The sequence below is a fragment of the Varanus komodoensis genome, unplaced genomic scaffold (assembly GCF_004798865.1).
Source record: "Varanus komodoensis strain SLA01 unplaced genomic scaffold, ASM479886v1 scaffold4, whole genome shotgun sequence".
NCBI lineage: Eukaryota > Metazoa > Chordata > Lepidosauria > Squamata > Varanidae > Varanus > Varanus komodoensis.
Window position 1 is genome coordinate 48,697,707 of NW_025335941.1, and position 18,823 is coordinate 48,716,529.

Sequence of the window (18,823 nt, forward strand, 5' to 3'; positions counted from 1 at the left end):
CCATCTTTTTCCAAACCGTAAATCCAGCCTTCAAATATCAGTTTTATTGACATTGGTTTTTAAAAAAAAAAAAATTTCCAAAAAAAAAAAAAAAAAAGGGACACACAGATGTATTATTTGTAGGCTCTGATTTTTATAGAGTGATATTAGCTTTCTGTTCTCCCCCTGCCCATTTCATCAGGATTCTTGAAAGACAGCTTTTTTTTTTTTTTTTTGCTACATTCTCTTGCAAGTAGAAACCACGTCACATTTTTGGACTTTTGACTTTTGTTAGAGGATAACTTTATTCACTTCAAGTCACAACAGATCTGGGTTATTTTGTAAGTAAAATGTAGCTACTTAGTTACTAAAGTGAATTTTCTGTACTCATGGCTAACTTTTATTAACATCAATAGAAAACTATTAAAATGAGTTAGAAAACAAAAGTCTAGTATAAGTCAAGCACCCTGCACAATTGATCACATTATTGTAATAAATGTTAATATTTTAACCCCTGATAATGTTCATTTGGGAAATTAAATTTGTTTATATATATAATCAGACTTCAAATCAAGGATGCATAATTGGCTATCCTGTAATGCAGGGGTCCTCAACCTTTTTCAACAGGGGGCCAGTTGAAAGGTGCCGGCGATGGGTGTAGGCTGCCAAGGTGGTGTGGGTGGGGGGCAGGGGGGACGCAGGCCAGGGCAGGCGCCGGCTTGCTCACAAGGAGATCCTTTTCTCTGAGCAGTCCAAAACGATCTCATTGTGAGCATGCCAGCACCTCGCCGCGTGTGCGTGTGGCGAATCCAAAACCTCTATGGTGGGCTGGATAAATGGGCATGGCGGGCCGGATTCGGCCCATGGGCTGTAGTTTGAGGACCCATGCTGCAGTGCACATTCTCAGCTCCTAAAGTTCTGCTACACCCTGTAGCACAGCTTGTTTCTAAGAAATGGAGAATATAGACTTGCCAGAGATGTAGGACAACTTCTTTTAGTCCCATCCAGTGTGGCTGCCCATAACCCTCCAGACTCGGAGGATTATGGTCACCCATAAATGTCCCATCCACGCTTCTCTCACCCTGCAAAATACTTAGATGGCAAATGTTTTCAAGGTTTTTCCCCCACCACAAGAGGATATGCTGAAGCACTTCCAGGATAACTTTGTGTCATGGCAGAGCCTCACTCTTCTCATCTGCACACCTTGGAATCCCTGCAGATCTCTGGCTCTGAGGTTGGACTTGCAGCCTTGGGGCTGCAGCCAGCATGAGAAGAACTGTACTAGCTGACTGCAAGGGTGGAGGGTGGGCACTGTGAGACTGGAATCCTAACTTCATCTTTGGAGGGTGTTTCAGCAGCTAGCCTGGCTTTCTAGCTGCATATAGAATGGTATCCAGAACTTTTTATTTGAACAATCAGTTTTAATAATAGTTTCTGTATCTCTGATCTGCTGTATGTTAATTTTCTGTCTTTGTTGTGCTATGATGATAAATTCACAGCCCTGTGGAACAGTGGCCTCCACTCTTCAGTATGTGATCACTTACACCTATCCATGCACAAATGCATTTCATTCTCCTTGCAATTATGTCTGGGTTGGAGTATTTTGGCCATATCAGTACAGTAAGCTGTATGAAGCCTCCCCTCAGCTTCCCAGACATTCATTACCCAACTCTTCCAAGCAGTAATACAGTTAAAAAGGACAGGGAGTTGTAGTTTTTCCCCTCAGCTTCCTACTCCTATGCATGTCAATCTCTTCACATCCTCCCTTCCTTTGTATTCATACCTTTGGCAGCACTGATGAGGTGGGAGGAAGCCATTGCTGTAGGACAACCTTCTCCAGTTTGGCAGCCTTCAGATGTGTTGAACTGCAAGTTTTGTAATTCCCAGAAAGCATGGGCATGCTTGGAAATGATGGGAGATGCAATCTAATACATCTCTTTGGTGACAAGTTGGGAAAGGCTGCCGCAGGACTTTCCCATCTCTGTCATATCATGCACATCCTCAAAAGACAGGCCATATGGCCTCCTTAATGGCCTCCTTCATGACCTCCTTAAACCCCAATTGTGGTGCATGCCAGCACTTGTTTGCCATATTGCAGAAACACGTGTTGACAGCACAAGAACTGTGCTTTGCTGACACAAGCTTGCTTAACTTGCTATATCATCTCTTAATAAACTATTATTCCTTCCCGGCAATAGCCCCTCTTTCCACTTACACCTTAAATGCATTCAGTGACTATAAAGTGCTGTTAAGTACAGTGGTACCTCAGCTTACCAAATTAATCCATTCCAGGACTCTGGTTGTGACCGGAACCAGAGTCCTGGTCGCGAGCCAAGTCGAATTTCCCTATAAGGTTCAATGTAAATAAGGTTAATCCATTCTGTAAATATTTTTTTATCAAAAAAAAATTGAAACAAAGTAACAAAGAACAACAAAGTAATGAAGTACAGTAGAGAACACTAACCTAGGTGTGGGGGGAGGTTATTGTTTGGAGGGAGACTCCAAATGATAATCGTGCGATAGCGATTGTGCTTGGGGGGGGTGGGGATGGCTGTACTTGTGCTTGTGCAGGGAAGATGTACGCGAGTGCGCTCGTGTGGGGGAAGACGGGCGCATCGGCGATCATGCTTGCACAGCAACATGGCCGTAATCGTGGTCATCACCCAATGCGGAGTTCACCACCTGAGACAAATTTGTTTTTGAAATTTCTGTTCACAACCGTATTTGGTCAAGAACTGAGGCGTTCGTGAGCTGAGGTACCACTATAATCCATCACTTTACCTGCTTTGAGAGTTGTGCTGTTCTGGAAAACTGGCCTCCCTGAAACTAGTTTTCTTTCCTTCTTTTAAACCGAAATAGGCATAGTAGTCTTTGTACAGATTCTCATAGCTTCACCATCTGCCAAGTTTCATTTTCTGTCAAGTAAAAAAATGTACATGACAAACAACAAATGTCCCAAAATGGATGCAAAGACAGGTTAGCACTTGCCAGCTATACTGAAGAAACACCTCCTCGTACTTTTTTTAAAGGTTGTACTTTGTGCAATGAATGTGGAAAATTTCTGTGTGATTTTTCTATAAACTGTACATCCTTCAGGCATCCCTGCTTCTCATGCCTTAAGGATCAGGTGCACATTGCTATTTTACAAGTACTATACAAGTATGCAGTCATTGTAAACAGCTGTGACATGGAGGAAAAAACAGGGATTTGAGGCCATATTTTAGTAGCACTTTAAGGGAGTGGAAACTGAGTGTACTTAGTTTTGTTTGCAGAAAATTGTGACCTGGTTCACAAACAATGCTAACCCATATGGAAACATAAGAACTCAGTTAAAAATACAGAACTATAAGCAAATGACACGTGCTATACATTTAAGGATTGTACCTATTATTTTGAAAATAATTGGAGAGCATTGGAGAGCCAGTGTGGTATAGTGGTTAAGACTGCAGGACAGGCATATCTGGATTCCAGTCCCACTCAGCCATGGCACTCACTGAGTGACTTTGGGCCAGCCACAGACTCTCAGCTGAACCTACCTCACAGGATTGTTGTTGTGAAGATAAGATTGAGAGGAGGAGAATTATGTAAGCCACCTTGAGTTTCTTAGAATGAAAAAAGGTGGAATGTAAATAAATACACACATACATACATATGAATAAATAATTTCTAAGAGGAATGTTTCAGAGTTGGAGAAATAACCTTACTGGTATATAAAAATCCCACGGTTATAATACGCTGGAAAGAAATTATTGCCTTCACTTTGAATTTTTTCCCTAAATATATTGTAAAGGTAAAGGTAAAGGTTTCCCCTTGACGTTACGTCCAGTCATGCCTGACTCTAGGGGGCGGTGCTCATCTCCGTTTCCTAGCTGAGGGAGCCAGCGTTTGTCCGCAGACAGTCTCCATGGTCATGTGGCCGGCATGACTAAATACCGAAGTGCACGGAACGCTGTTACCTGCCCACCGAAGATGTACCTTTTCATCTACTTGCATTTGCATACTTTCGAACTGCAAGGTTGGCAGGAGCTTGGACAGAGCAATGGGAACACACCCCATTGTGCAGATTCGAACCGGCGACCTTTTGATCAACCATCCCAGCAGCACAGCGGTTTAAACCACAGTGGAGTCCTATAGAGCTATTTTTAATTATTTTTACACATTTATCAAGGACATGTATCTGTGTATTTATTCAGCTTTGCTTCATATTTCTCTAAAGGTTCAACTTTAAAATCAGGTGTTATTTAAAAACAGAAAAAGCAATTGTGTGCGAAATATTAGCTTCTGAGCATTATACTGCTGTTTAGATATGTAGAGAAACTCTGGCAATGTAAAGCTTCCTAATGCTATTTCTTAATCCTTCCGTTAATTCTGAATTTCAGTAACACAGTTCTGAACTAGATATGATTACTTATAGTTTATTGCTACAGGAGTCACGGGAATGAATATGCTTTTCTGAAGTACATTTATTACTGAGGTTTGGAACCTAGAAAAGCTTAGATCCAGAGTGGGTCGTCAATTTATTTATGCTGTAAGCTGTCCAGAGACATAAGTAAGTGGATGGCATACATATTTAATAGATAGATAGATAGATAGATAGATAGATAGATAGATAGATAACCCTTAGTCAGTGCTTTTTTTTGTAAGAAAAAGGGTGCCGGAACTCATTATTTACCTTTCGCACATAGTCAATCACTGTACACACACCCACACGTCAGTTGTGTAACATAGCGGTCGCTGCCCGCAGTAAGCACTCAGCGTGTGACCACACGACCAATCACAAGCTGAGCAGCACCGCAAGCCGAGCAGCACCATCAGAACCAGTGTGGACAAAGGACGCACGCATCGGATTTGACACACAAGCAGCCCGCATGCACTGTTTTAATGATTTTGCTGCCGACCTGCTACGCTCGACAGGGCGATTCAAATCCACATGGACCAAACATCAAATTTTCAAAAGTTACTTTTAAAACTTGGAAAATCTGTTGAAAAAAGGTGCCGGAGCTCTGTTCCGGTGCGGTCTATGACAACAAAAGTACTGCCCTGAGTACAAAAGAAAGGGAACTGTTGTAGAGTTCTCTATATAAGCAATTCTTTTCCTTCTTTCTTTATGCAAAAAAAATACTAGCATGCTTCCTTTCTTAAAACACACTTGAAAGTTGTTTATGTTAACTGATCAATATAAAATGGAAATACCATTTTCATAATAAAAGTTGAAATGCAGAAAACCCAAATTTAAGCTTACAGCTGATGGGCTAAATGGAGGATGTCTGCAGAAAGTAATGTTAAAGAGACTGCTTCTTACTTACTTATTGGACTAAGCTATGGTAGGTGCTTACAGGCTTCCCTGGAGAAGGATTTCAGAGGGTTTGGTTACAGCAGAAAAAGCACAGTCCCAGGCTCTAGCACTTAGAGATGCCTGCTATGTGATGGGCAAGAAGCAATCTCAGAAAATAGAACTGGCTTATGTAAGGAAATGCTTTGCTGTAAATTGTAATCCACCTAGGGAGCCTTATGGCTACTGAGGCAGGATAAAAGTCTAATAAACCAAATAAATAAGGTAGCCTGGGCCTGACCACATTGGATCAGAAGATGATTGGTAAACTGTACACTTGTTAAAAGAGCATCAGCCTTATAAGAATGGTCTGAATGCAGAATGGTCTGAATGCAGAACCAAATGCCTTTTAAGGACAATCCTGTCAAAAACTTCTTATATAATACATGGATTCAATACATGGAGTTAGCAATTAGTATCTATCTGGTCAAAAAAAGAACAGCCAGTATGATAGTTGGGTTCACATTTCTACTGGGCCGATCCCCTCATTCTCAGCCTAACCTCAGAAAGTAACCCACAAAATTAAGAGAATTGTGTCCTGCAGGTGAAGGCTAGAAATAAACAAGGCACACCTCTGCAGAGCAGATTAGCCCCAGACAGTTTGGATAAATGAAGTAAGTCATGTGTTCTCAGAAAGGCAAATAAATAATCTCAAGGCTCACTAGCCGATTAGTCTGGAGACAAAGTTCTTTTCTGAGTTAAATGGGTGAAAAATAACAATTGTTTGCTTCAGCATTGTAATAATATCAAAATAGCTATTGTAATAGAATACACAGATCTTGCTTTTGTAGTTGTCAGGGAAGCAGTTTGATGTCAATGTACCAAATAAGAGTTTGGTATCAATGTATCTGGCTACTAAATTTCATATATACTTTGTAGGTGTTTCTACTTTATTATTGTTGTTTATTAATTGCAATGTATGTTTTTAAATATGAAAATTAAACTGTGAAAGTAAATAGCTTAAAGTAAACTCTGTGATGCTTCTGCATTGTATTTTTGAAAATCCACAGTTCAGTGTTAACCTAATGCTCTCTCTAGTAAAACCACAGGATTGCCAGAACCAGGCAAATATTTCTAGCCATTCACCCACTAAACTAGCATTATGAGAGAGGAACTGCCTCTTGCTGATCAAGGGATATTGGGATCATGGCTATTGGCAGTATTTGTATGTATATTTAACTCAAGAGTAGGGCCAATTGACATCATAGGGCCTCCATAGGATCAGCAGTCACAAGGCTGTCATGGATAGGGTATTTTGGAGTGCTTTCATTTATAGGGTCATATCCTCCATAAGTTGGATATGACAGCACATAACAACATGTGAGCGGCCACCCAAATTTTGAACAGCTGAAGTATCCCTGAATGCTGTCTCTTGATATCACACTTTTCTCTATGTTTAAGATTAATTTTAAATAATAAAACTACTCAAGTCACATGTAGCAAATCAGGCACAGGCAGAAGTTAACTCTGGATTTACTGGTAGACTTCTTTGTGATTTTCAGTAGATTAGCAGATAACAATTGACTCCCAATTGTTTAGCAGTGGCAGCAATGAAAGCACAACCCCTCCACTCTAAATCATATGAGGACAGTGAGCACCATTCACCCTGGGAACTTGAAACAAGTTCTTTCATGCTAAGTATATGTCTTTTTCAGCAGGCTATAGGCAATGTGCCTCAGGTTTGTAGTAAAGCATTGTAGAGCCCACAAGCCTGAAATCTGCCTACACCTGACCTAAAGGTTACATCATGTAAATTTTTTTGGTAGGTAGGTATGAAACAAAGGCAAAAACAGTCCTTTCAGATGATGAACCTTTCCATAGCAATTCAGTGATCATTGAGGTACTAGGTATTTTCAGGACACTGTGCCATTATGGTCCAAACATGTGCTTTACTGTGAATTATCTATATTTCAACACTAGTACTATGTAGCAATTTTATATAGAACTGAAGGGAAATTCTCAATAGTGAATTGTTGCTGAAACAAATTGGCATGTCTTAATCAGACTTTTACAAGGGGTGCTGTAACAAGGTTCAGTTGAGTTGAAAGTCAGGTTACAATGATCATATTCAGGTGTTAGAGCTTTCGAATAAAGGTGTACTGTTTTTGTGTAAATGAGAAGTGTGATCTTTACCAAAACAGGAATGGGCACAGGAATATACAGTATCCTTTAGCATTCACGCAGTATACTCTTACTATGGTGAGCTGATTTTCTGTACTGTGTCCTATCCATTTCATGCTTGATCTTTTTCTCAGGGTGAACTGGATAGTTTCAGAGGCATTGTAGGTGATAGTAAGTGATGAAGTTCCTGATTAATAGCTGTTTTAGACCTTAATTTTCCCTCTGTTCTTCCTAGAGCCAGTCTCTCTAAGAAAATAAATCCATGCCTGACAAGGACAGTAACCTCTATTGCATCAGTCCAACAAATTGAATACCATTGTGCCACTATCAAAGAAGCTCTCAGCCAATGGTCTGTTCAAGGTCTTGCATAATTATTGTAGGTTTGAGTTTCCAAGAGTGTTGAGCTTCACCTCTGTGATTATCTGATGTGAAAGCAAGCTTTGGGTTTCATGTGGAGAATCTCACAATAAAACTATTCAGTGCTGTGCTTTTATTAGTTTGAACAAGTATCTACAGAGTTCTCTTAGCTTTGTGACTTTGCTAAAAGAATTTAAAGGCAACCAGCTTGCAAACTGAACTGTTCCAGGAATTTTGAGCAGAGCAATTGTTTTCCACCATTGAGAGAGAGAGAGAGAGAGAGAGAGAGAGAGAGAGAGAGAGAGAGAGAGAGAGAGAGAGAGAGAGACTGACTGAGACTGTTGGCTCTTCTGTTTTACCATTCTCAATTGTAGTGGGTTGGTTGACTTAAAAAATTCAGTGAAATTCCATTCTGTGCTAACAGGAATTTCTATCTTTCCCCCCTTCCCTCAAAATATATTCTGTAAGTCCATTGATGTGTTAGTTAATTGCTGCAATGTTTAAATATGAAATATAAAGTGTTCACTGAGAGGTTATTGGCCTTGTGGAGAATGTTTTATGAACCAATATGTTTGTGTGAGTAAAAGAATGTGAAACTCAACCAAAAAATATTTCGCTTTTAACTACATTTTTATCAAAGGATCCTTCTTTCCCTATTTATTAACAGTAATATTAGACAAGGTGAATGATAAACATGACAATAGAAGAGAGAGATTATATATTACATCATGATTAGAGCATACAAATACACAGGCATGGCTGCTATTTTTATCCTGGATAGTTGTTACATTTACAGATGAAAATTGGTATATGCTTTGAGGATAGATGAGTTTTAAACATTTCATTGTTACAGAGGCAATAAAAGGGAGGCTCTTTGTGTAACAAGATTCCGGTCTATCAGACCGCTTATCTGATATGTTAGCTTTTCCATAGTGAGGGTACTACCCAGGATGTTCCAGTTGTAGAGATCCATCATACTTTCAAGTACAACTTTCCATTGCCAAGTTATTTCCATGTATAAATGGAAATGTATAAGTAGATTTTTATCATTTTACTCTACTTTCTCATTAAACGAGGACCAACATAGGCAAATATAACATCATGACACTGGGAATATTTATTTATTTAAGATATTTGTATGCCCTCCTTTGCGAGAGCCTCAGGATGGCTTACATAAATAAAATTCCAATACATAACAGTATAACATAAATTAACGACCCACTCTGGCTGCAATTAAAATATGGTAATAAAATTCAATATTAAAACTTGTTAAAATATTGATGAAATAAAAAGGTCTTAACCTGGTGCCGAAAAACATAATAATGGCACCAGGCGGACCTCTCTGGGGAGTGCATTCCATAGATGGGGTGCCACCGCAGAGAAGGCCCTCCTCCAGGTACCCTGTCTTCTAATCTTTCACAAAGGGTTTCCAGAAGAGGGCTTCTGCTGCCTATCTCAGGGGGTGGGAGGGCAAATAGGGAAAAAGGCACCCTTAGGTATCCTGGTCCCAAGCCGTTTAGGGCTTTATAGGTAATAATCAGCACCTTGGATTGAGCCCGGACTTTGATGGGAAGCCAATGGAGTTGATAGAGGACTGGGGTTATATGAGAATAACGCCTAGTCCCCGACAGCATCCTGGCAGCTCTGTTTTGAACCATCTGAAGTATCCAGACCATCTTCAAGGACAGCCCCACGTAAAGCGCGTTACAGAAATCCAACTGGGAAGTAACCAATGCATGTGTTACTTTTGCTAGGCAAACTTCCTCCAGGTAGGGACGCAGCTGATGGATTAGCCGAAGCTGAAGGAAAGTGCTCCTCGCCGCCACTGTCGCTTGAGCTTCCAAGAACAGCTTTGGGACAAGGAGCACTCCCAAGCTATGGACCCTGTCCTTTAGAGGGAGTGCAACCCCGTCCAGGGCAAGGCCCAAGTCGCCTACCCAGGAGCTCGAATCACCCACCAACGACTGAGTTTCAGTTTATTGGCCCTCATCCAGCCCATTACCAGTTCTCAAGTGTTCATGTGGCTGTTACTGTTAGGAGACCTTCACTGAAGTTTGAGGGGGGAAGGTCATGCTGCCAAGGAACCCAAGATGTAACTATATCTAGGGAGAAAGAATCTCCACATCCATGCCAGATGGAATATGTTTGCTGGCTTATCTTTCAGTGGTAGGATGGCTAAGAGAGAATGCTGGATATTGGAGAGCGTGTTAGTAATAGCTCCTGAACATTTCCACTTCTTCTAATATATATGCAAACAGACACACACATGCATAACTTCTGAAAGTATCACACAACCTGGTAAGGTTTGACTGACTGCATATACTTCTTTCCCCTCAAGACCATGATCCTGTGGACACTGTGACCATCAAGTCCAGATTTTTATTTTACTTGTTTCCCTTCTACTTCCTCTACTCTTCAGCTTTTTGTAACATTTTCCCTGAAGATCTTGAAAGCTAGCAGACTTTTTGTGATCATTTGGTTGGGCTAATAAAAGTATTGCACTAACATAGATTATGGGATCTCAATTATTTCTTAATACTGTATACATGAACCAGAACTTAATTTGTAGCAATGCAGGTGCAGCACATGTAGCAGGAAAAATGTATGATAGTGTCTCATTGGGGATAAATATTTGAAGCCCTACCCCATCATTAACTTGTGTAGGGTGTTATGAACTGCTACGATTTAGTGAGCAGATCAGGAGCATTTCTAGTTGCAGGACTCTTAGCATCACCAAACTTAAGGCATTGTGAAGCAATTTCATCTTTACCTCATTAATAGATTGTATGTCCATGATGGCAAAACACAGAGTTGCCCATATCACCTGGACTAATCCTAACACTGTGAATGAAGCAAAGTAATTGCTTAATAAAAGCCTTTGTGTAGAAACGCATCTGTCATCTTCATTGTGAAGCTAATTGGATGTCCTTGGCCAGTAACTATTTCAAAGCCTAAACCACAGGAGAAAAGAAAGAGGAAAAGAACTAACTATGCCAGCTTGGGTTCCTTGAGAGAAAATAAAAAACTACTTAACAAAAATAAAATTATTTAAAGATTTCTAGTGTGTAAGATAAATATTGCACTTTTCTAAAAAGGAAATATTCAGATTGTACATTGTTTTAGATATTAACGTTAAAAATGACTTGTAGAGTTATATAATTTTTCAGTGGTGACCTTGAATCAAATATATTTAGGTAGTTTTCTTCCACTAGTTATCTAGAAGTAATATATTCTAACAACCTGTATTCTTCCTTTTTTCTTTCTCTCTTCTCAATTTAGAATGCATCTGTCATTTTTCCCATATGGGTTGCTGTGATCTTCAAACCCCTTACAGCACCAATATGCTGAGATATTAAAAAAAGAAATATTTGCTAATTATTTATTTCCCAAATTTGTGAAAGTAAAAGTAATACTTCTGTGGAAATAGTTATTAATAAAAAACTTCTACCATATTTTCAATACTTAACTATTTTGTATTTCAGGAATGTACCCCTGAGAACCTAGAGCTGAAGAAGAAGATATTTGGGCAGTTAGACCTTATTGTCAGTAATGATACTATCTTGAGCAGCTCAACCTCCTGTCTTTTGCCTACAAAACTGTTCACTGGATTGGCACATGTGAAACAGTGTATAGTGGCACATCCTGTAAGTACAGCAAGATATTTTTCCAGTAATTTAAAAACGTAAGAAGCATCGTGGAACAGACCAAGAGGTGCTTATAATAAGTGATTTTTTGCATTAAATCTGTACTGTTAGTGGCTTATATATCACCTTGGAACATGACTAGAAACATACTTCAATTGAACACATTATCCGTGACCCTCAGCTGGTACATAATCTGAAGCTAATTGTCTCAAATCCAGCAGAGATGATTTAGCTTATAACTCCCATGATTCCCTGCTGTTACGGTTGATGAGAGTTATAGGCCAGAACATCTTCAGGACCACCTGCTGCCTTCCCTTGTTTTTATAACCATAGTGCATCTTCCTGGTTCTTCAGGGGCATAAGAAGCTGCCTTACACAAAATCAAACCATTGGTCCATTTAACCCAGTACTGGCTGCAGCTCTTCTGGATTTCAGGCAGAATTCTTTCTTAGCCTATCTGGAGATGCCAAGGAACAAGCCTGGAACCCTCTGCATGCAGAGGAGATGCTCTGTCACTGTACTTTTCTGCTCCTTTATGACACACATTTTGAACCCTTTCTCCTAACTATTTCTTTTCTCTCATACGTATTTCTGATGATTGAGTCTTCTGACAGCTAAATGCATGATACTCTGGCAATTTTAGGTTTCCCATCAGGTCTGCTACTGTTCTGGAGAACCTGGGGTGTAAGGGAGAAGAGTCAGGAACTGACAGAGAATTTGGGAAGAGTTATTTATTTATTTATTTATTTATTTATTTATTTAAAACATTTCTATGCCACCCCCATCGCAACAAAGCCTCAGGGCGGCTCACAAAGAATACATAAAACATACATAAATAATAATAATATAGCGATTAAAAGAAGAAAAAACAACAACAACAACATTTAAAGGGACACTTACATTTTAGACTTTTCAATGCTCGGTGAACACCAGTTTAGTTCTTCAGATTTTATCATTTTAAATCTATTCCAGTATTTTTGATAATTGCTACTAGTTTTACTTTGGTTTTATTTTAATCATTTGATTTTTATCTCTCCCATAGCCAGGCTCTCTGGAAGGGTTAAAATACAGTTTGTAGTTTTCAGTTCATAATTTTTTGTATTTTGCTTTATTGTTTTGTATTTTATGGTAGCAAGTTGTGGTAAATAGCACAGAGCACTTCAGTTATTGAGACAGTATAGAAATATAACAAATACGTCTGCTAACATTTTCATTCTCTCTCTCACTTCCCTTTCAAATGATCTGTGTGTAGGTAAACCCACCATATTATGTGCCACTGGTTGAATTGGTTCCCCACCCAGAAACAGATCCTTCTACGATGGAAAAAACGTATGCTCTGATGAAGAAGATTGGTCAGTCACCAGTTAAACTGACAAAAGAGATAGATGGGTTTGCTCTGAACCGGCTCCAGTATGCAGTTATTAGTGAAGCTTGGAGACTTGTTGGCGTATGTATGGTTTTATTCTTTAGCTGCTTTGCATATGCTACCCGTTCAGTAGGCTACACTAAACCACTTAATCTGCAATCATATACATGTCTATTCAGAAGTAAGTTCCACTCTGTTGAATAGGACTAAATCACAGCATGGAACTTCAACTTTAACCTAGGATTAAGTCTCATAGAACTCACTGGGGCTTCTGAGTCAGATTGCAGTGTGTGGGATATTTAAGTATTTTTCCACAACTGCATAAGGGACCCTCTCACCATGCAGTGATATTGAAAAACAATGACATTCATATCCACCAGACAAGAGAGTTTATAGATTAGTTAATACTGGAAAAAGAACAGTTATATGAGGAAAACTCCAAAATACTGCTATTTCCTTTATAGCCAAAACAATGAAGTTAAAGTCAGAGAAATTGAGAAAATGTTGCATTCAGAAAGCTGTATGCCTACTTGTAACATTTGTGCTAAGTGAAACAATTATGAACCAATCCTTTAAACAACAGTAAGTTTAGCTGTAAAGAAATCTCTCAAGCTTTGACAGTTATCCAATGCAGAGGAATAAAGACAAATTCCTTCTCCTATTCTCTTTGGACTTTTACCTCATCACCTATTGTAAACATCAGCATTTCCCACAGCTCTGCATTCTCTGCCATGAATTTTGACCTTCCAGCACAAAAAGATGAGCTTTCTGTCCTTGTACTGTCTGGTTTCAAAGTTGAAGGCCATTGATGGCAAGAATCTCTAGCTTTTCTTTCTCCCTGTTTAATTCAAATGTCATTTTAATTGCTAATATTATTTGCTTATTTTATTCTTTGGCCAGGGCGACTTATTTTATATTGTTAATTTGTTTTATATTTTTAGTGTATTATATTTTAATTGATGTTTTGTGAGCCGCCCTGAGGCTTCGGCGAATGGGGTGGCATAGAAATTTTCTAAATAATAAATAAATAAATAAATAAATAAATAAATAAATAAATAAATAAATAAAGTATATTGCCAGAATGGTGGATTCATCACCTGCACACTTTTTATGTCATAGTTATATATGTAATACTTTTGTCAGTGTCAAATACAGCTGCTTCACTTATGGTGGTTCTATTGTGTTCACTGAACCCACCGTTGGCAAAATGTGGAATTTGCCATCATAAAAGTAACCCTAGAAACAAACAGAAACACTTGTTTCTTGAACAGGGCTGTTTAGGAAATCTTCCTTCTGAGCAAATCTTCCTAGGCAAGGAGAGAGTAGAATATCAGCTTCTGTTTTCAGCTAAACATAGTTTGAAATGACCCAGATTTGGAGAAAGATAGCTTCTCTGCAACTTTAGTTCTTGAAGTAGTTATCTGTGCATTCATGCATATGAACACTGCATCTGTTTTAGGAAACTTACACAGCCTCTCCCCTGATCTCTGTGCATATCCCTAGCAGGTTCCAATGTATTCTCTCAGCTCTCATGAGTCTGCAGGCAATGGGAAGGACACAGGAAGAGTGTTTTGATGGAACTCAGATACCATATTAGATGGAAATGCAATATCCAGACAAAGAACCGTCATTTTCCTATGGAAAAACTTGTCCAGTGGATAGACAAGCAAAGCACACAGCTTGCTTGACAGACCAGGTGGCCAAGAATGCTAACTTTTCAGCAAGAGGATGAAAGCTGACCATTACAAATGGCTTGAACAGTTTAGATGTCAGCATTACAAGAACAACTGATAACTTAGAAACTCCACTGAGTGCCCATGCTGCCTTCAAGACGTTTTTCTATAATATTACTGTGCCTGAGTTGTTCCTTCAGGTATGTTTAGTAAATGGCTGTCAGTGCATGCAAGCATTGACTATATAACCTCCTCTCAAACAAGCAGAGAAAGTGTCTGCCCATTGGCTGGAATGCACTACCATATGAGATGCCTTTGCATAAAGGCAATTATTTTTAGATCACCATAATCCCTGAAGGGATCAAACAGTCACAAAGAGTGTGAAAATAAGAAACAAAGGAAAATTAGCCACTGCCAAGAAAAACAATAGCAGAACATGAAAAGACTGAATTAAACCTCAGCAAGTTTCTGAAATCATCTCAAGCAATGACAGAAGTTCCCAACAAGACTACTACAACCATTTATTATTTATTTATTAAAACATTTCTATGCCGCCCCTTGCCGAAGCCTCGGGGCGGCTCATAGCACAAAATAGAATACAATAAAATACAAAAATAACAATATAAAATTAACAATATAAAATATATAACAATATAAAAGAAGTCGCCCTGGCCAGATAAATAAGCAAATATTGTTAACAATTAAAATGACGTTTAAATAAAAAGGTCTTCGCCTGGCACCGAAAAACAAATAACGACAGCGCCAGGCGGACCTTTCTGGGGAGCACATTCCATAGTTTGGGCGCCACCGCAGAGAAAGCCCTCCTCCGAGTACCCACCCTCCTAATTTCTTTCACGGAGGGTTCCCGGAGAAGGGCCTCTCCCGCTGATCTCAAGGGGCGGGCGGGCATATATGGATGTAAGCGCTCCTTCAGGTAACCAGGACCCAAGCCGTTTAGGGCTTTATAGGTCATCACCAACACCTTGAATTGGGCCCGGACTTCAGTGGGAAGCCAGTGAAGCTGGCGGAGTACTGGAGTCATGTGAACATAACGCCCAGTCCCCGTCAGCAGCCTGGCAGCTCTATTTTGAACCAACTGAAGTATCCGGACCATCTTCAAGGGAAGCCCCACGTAAAGCGCGTTACAGAAGTCAAGGCGGGAAGTCACCAGTGCGTGTGTCACCGTCGCCAGGCAGTCGTACTCCAGGTAGGGACGCAGCTGATGGATCAGCCGAAGCTGAAGGAAAGCGCTCCTCACCGCCACTATGGTTCGAGGAGAACTGAGAGAATAGAGGGGGATCCTCTAAGGTCATACCCACTGGGGCAGTGGTGGAGGTTTGCCATCAACTTTCCTCAGCTATGAAAGTTGCATCCATATGTGTGATACACAGTGGCCATGAAGAAGAAATGGTTTTAAGTCTTGTGGAGGGGGTGTCAGTTTCAAAATGTGGCCGGTTATCCTAGCAAGTTCAGAGGAGTTGTTGTTGTTAGTTGTGAAGTTGTGTCCGACCCATCGCGACCCCATGGACAACATTCCTCCAGGCCTTCCTGTCCTCCACCATCCCTCGGAGTCCACTCAAGCTCACATCAACTGCTTCAGTGACTCCATCTAGCCACCTCATTCTCTGCCGTCCCCTTCTTTTGCCATCAATTGTTCCCAGCGTTAGGCTCTTCTCCAGTGAGTCCTTCCTTCTCATTAGGTGGCCAAAGTATTTGAGTTTCATTTTCAGTATCTGACCTTCTAAAGAGCAGCCAGGGTTGATCTCCTCTAGGACTTACCGATTTGATTGCCTTGCGGTCCAAGGGACTCACAGGAGTCTTCTCCAGTACCACAATTCAAAGGCCTCAGTTCTTTGGCGCTCAGCCTTCCTTATGGTCCAGCTTTCACAGCCATACATTGCAACTGGGAGAACCATAGCCTTGACTGTCCGCACTTTTGTTGGCAGGGTGATGTCTCTGTTTTTTAGTATGCTGTCTAGAGTTGCCATAGCTTTCTACAGTTAATATATGTGCATTGTACAGAGTACAATGTTACAACAAACTGAATTAAGTTAAAAATAGAAAGCAATGGTTTGGTCTTCTTGCAGTCACCTCAGGAGAAAGGGGAGGGTTGCGCTTCATGTGCTTCTGTATATAAGAGCAAACTGTGGTATACTGATAAGTATAAACCTGCTCCATTTCTACACTGAATAAATGCTCTCTGGCAGTTTTTATATGTACTTTTGAAATTGTACACCAGTACCCAGCTTTTTTAGAATAAACCAGAATAGAAACATAGAAACAGAGCGAGTCAGAAGGGGTTTCCCGGGCCATCTAGTCTGACCTCTGGCACCAGCTGGCTCTGCTCACGACATGCCCACCATGTGCACGTCCAGCTTATCCTTGAACACCCGCACCGATGGGGCCTCAATGACTACTTTAGAATCTCTAGAATCTGACCTATTCTGTGTGAATACCTCTGAGGTTTATAGGTAGTATAATAGTTTATAGTAAAATTGAAAAAAATGATAGGCAGTAATGCTATATCCGGTTTCCCAAGATTATGCTGAACTCTGTGGGAGTTACTTCTGACTAGGCAGGTATAGGACTGTGTTGTAAGTCATATTTTCTGTAATTTATTTATTTTTTAAAATTACAATCTTATAACATTACTCTTTCTTATGGAGAATTCAGATGGTATAGGCCAGTAAAAATAAGAAGGGAGGATTGGCAAGCTTGAATCTAGAAGTATGCACAATATTTTTTTAAAAAATAAAGAGCTTTCAAAAGCACAGTGTAGACCAGAGCATTGCATACCACCTGGAATGCTTGTTTTAGAAGTCAGACAACATGTAATAACCCAAACCCAAGCTATGTTATTTCAGGCTTGCCTACACCCTAAAAAAAGCAATGCTGGATTTGCACAACCCAGCAAGCTCTAAGCACAAGTGCTGCCACTTCTGGCATGTTCAAAATGGCAGCTGGCAATCTGGTGTGCCCAGTGGGGAAATTAGTGTGCATTATGTGCAAACTGGCCCACTGTGAGTCTGCAATTACACCTATGATTGGGAGTAGTTGAATATTCATGCATCAATTTTAGAAAAAAGAAAAGAAGGTGAGAGACAATAAAATAGATGGAACTGTTCAAGCCTCTTCTAGAGGATGAGAAAAGGATTTTGAGGGGAGGGAATAATTAATACTTCAACTCAGGAATGTTTCAGAAGAAAGGAAATATTAATATTCCTCTTTCCGACCCCCATAATAATGTGCCCTATGTTAAAATGGGTGCACTATCAGTTTTGGGCTGATACTACATGGTAGTGAGAAAACCCCCAGGGAAGTCAAAAATTTCTCCTTTTATCCCTTCCCCACACCTGAAACTTGCCCATACTCAGTGTATGGGACTGCAAAGCTTCTGTTCCAGTCTGCCTTTTTTTCTTTTATCATCATTTTCTCACTAGTTCAGATCAGCAACTGTAGTGCAATGTTCTCTCCATGTATAATGGATATCAGAGACTTAGGAAAATAGGTGTGTTAGAAAACCATTGATACACTTATTTATTTATTAAAGTATTTGTATGCCACCCAGTTGTGCCATAGCACCTCTAGGCAGCTCACAGTCATAAGATAAAACACAATACAATGAATGCCTTAATTGTGGCATTACAAAACCAGAGTATCCTCTCTTTCCTTCTGTGTGTGTGTGCATGCGCATGCACAAATGCTAACAGCATGGATAAGTATTGTCACCTGTAAGATCTCAGAAACTATCTCAAAGGTGCCCATTGTCCTTGCAAGCCTTTATTCTAACATTGGTATAGCAGTGCTAGCTGAAGGGCACAGAAAGTCATTTCCTGAATGATAACATTTGTACAGTGCCTGAGATTAGAAAGCTACAAAGGAACAGGGAGGAAGTTGCCAGTGGACACAGCAGAATTGATAAGAATTACATTAAATTAAGGACTATTTCTGGCATTACATTGGGTACTTACAACATAGGCTGAGAATACATAAGTACAAAAATATTTCAGATTGGTTACTTAATGTCCATTCTCTGGAACAGATCCGAGATGAGGAACTTTAAATATATATTCTAGGCTCACCCACACACATCTAGAACCTGAAATACTGAATATAGATTCTAGACAAATGCCAATTATAGTTTTTTCTCAAGAGCAGCTTTTCCTAACTCCAGAGGCTTTAGACTCTAGTTCTTATTAGCTGCAGCTAAAATGAATGATGGTCAGGGATAATGAGATATGTGGTCCAACACATTTGAAGGGCACCACCTTGGGGAAGGCTGCTCAACAGTTCCACAGTTCCACACAACTGGCTGAATTTGCAACTACTTCCTGGTCCAAAAGGTGCTGCA

The 18,823-nt window shown here is 40.0% G+C and overlaps 1 protein-coding gene across 2 annotated transcripts in view; it reads left to right on the forward strand.

Annotated features, from left to right (window-relative positions):
- Positions 1 to 18,823, forward strand: part of CRYL1 (crystallin lambda 1) — a 58,453-nt gene that overhangs the window by 18,954 nt on the left and 20,676 nt on the right. For both annotated transcript variants that reach the window (XM_044441671.1, XM_044441670.1), the window contains exons 4-5: positions 11,272 to 11,433; positions 12,686 to 12,880. In XM_044441671.1, the coding sequence (XP_044297606.1) occupies positions 11,272 to 11,433; positions 12,686 to 12,880 (357 nt within the window). The remainder of the gene's footprint in view (positions 1 to 11,271; positions 11,434 to 12,685; positions 12,881 to 18,823) is intronic.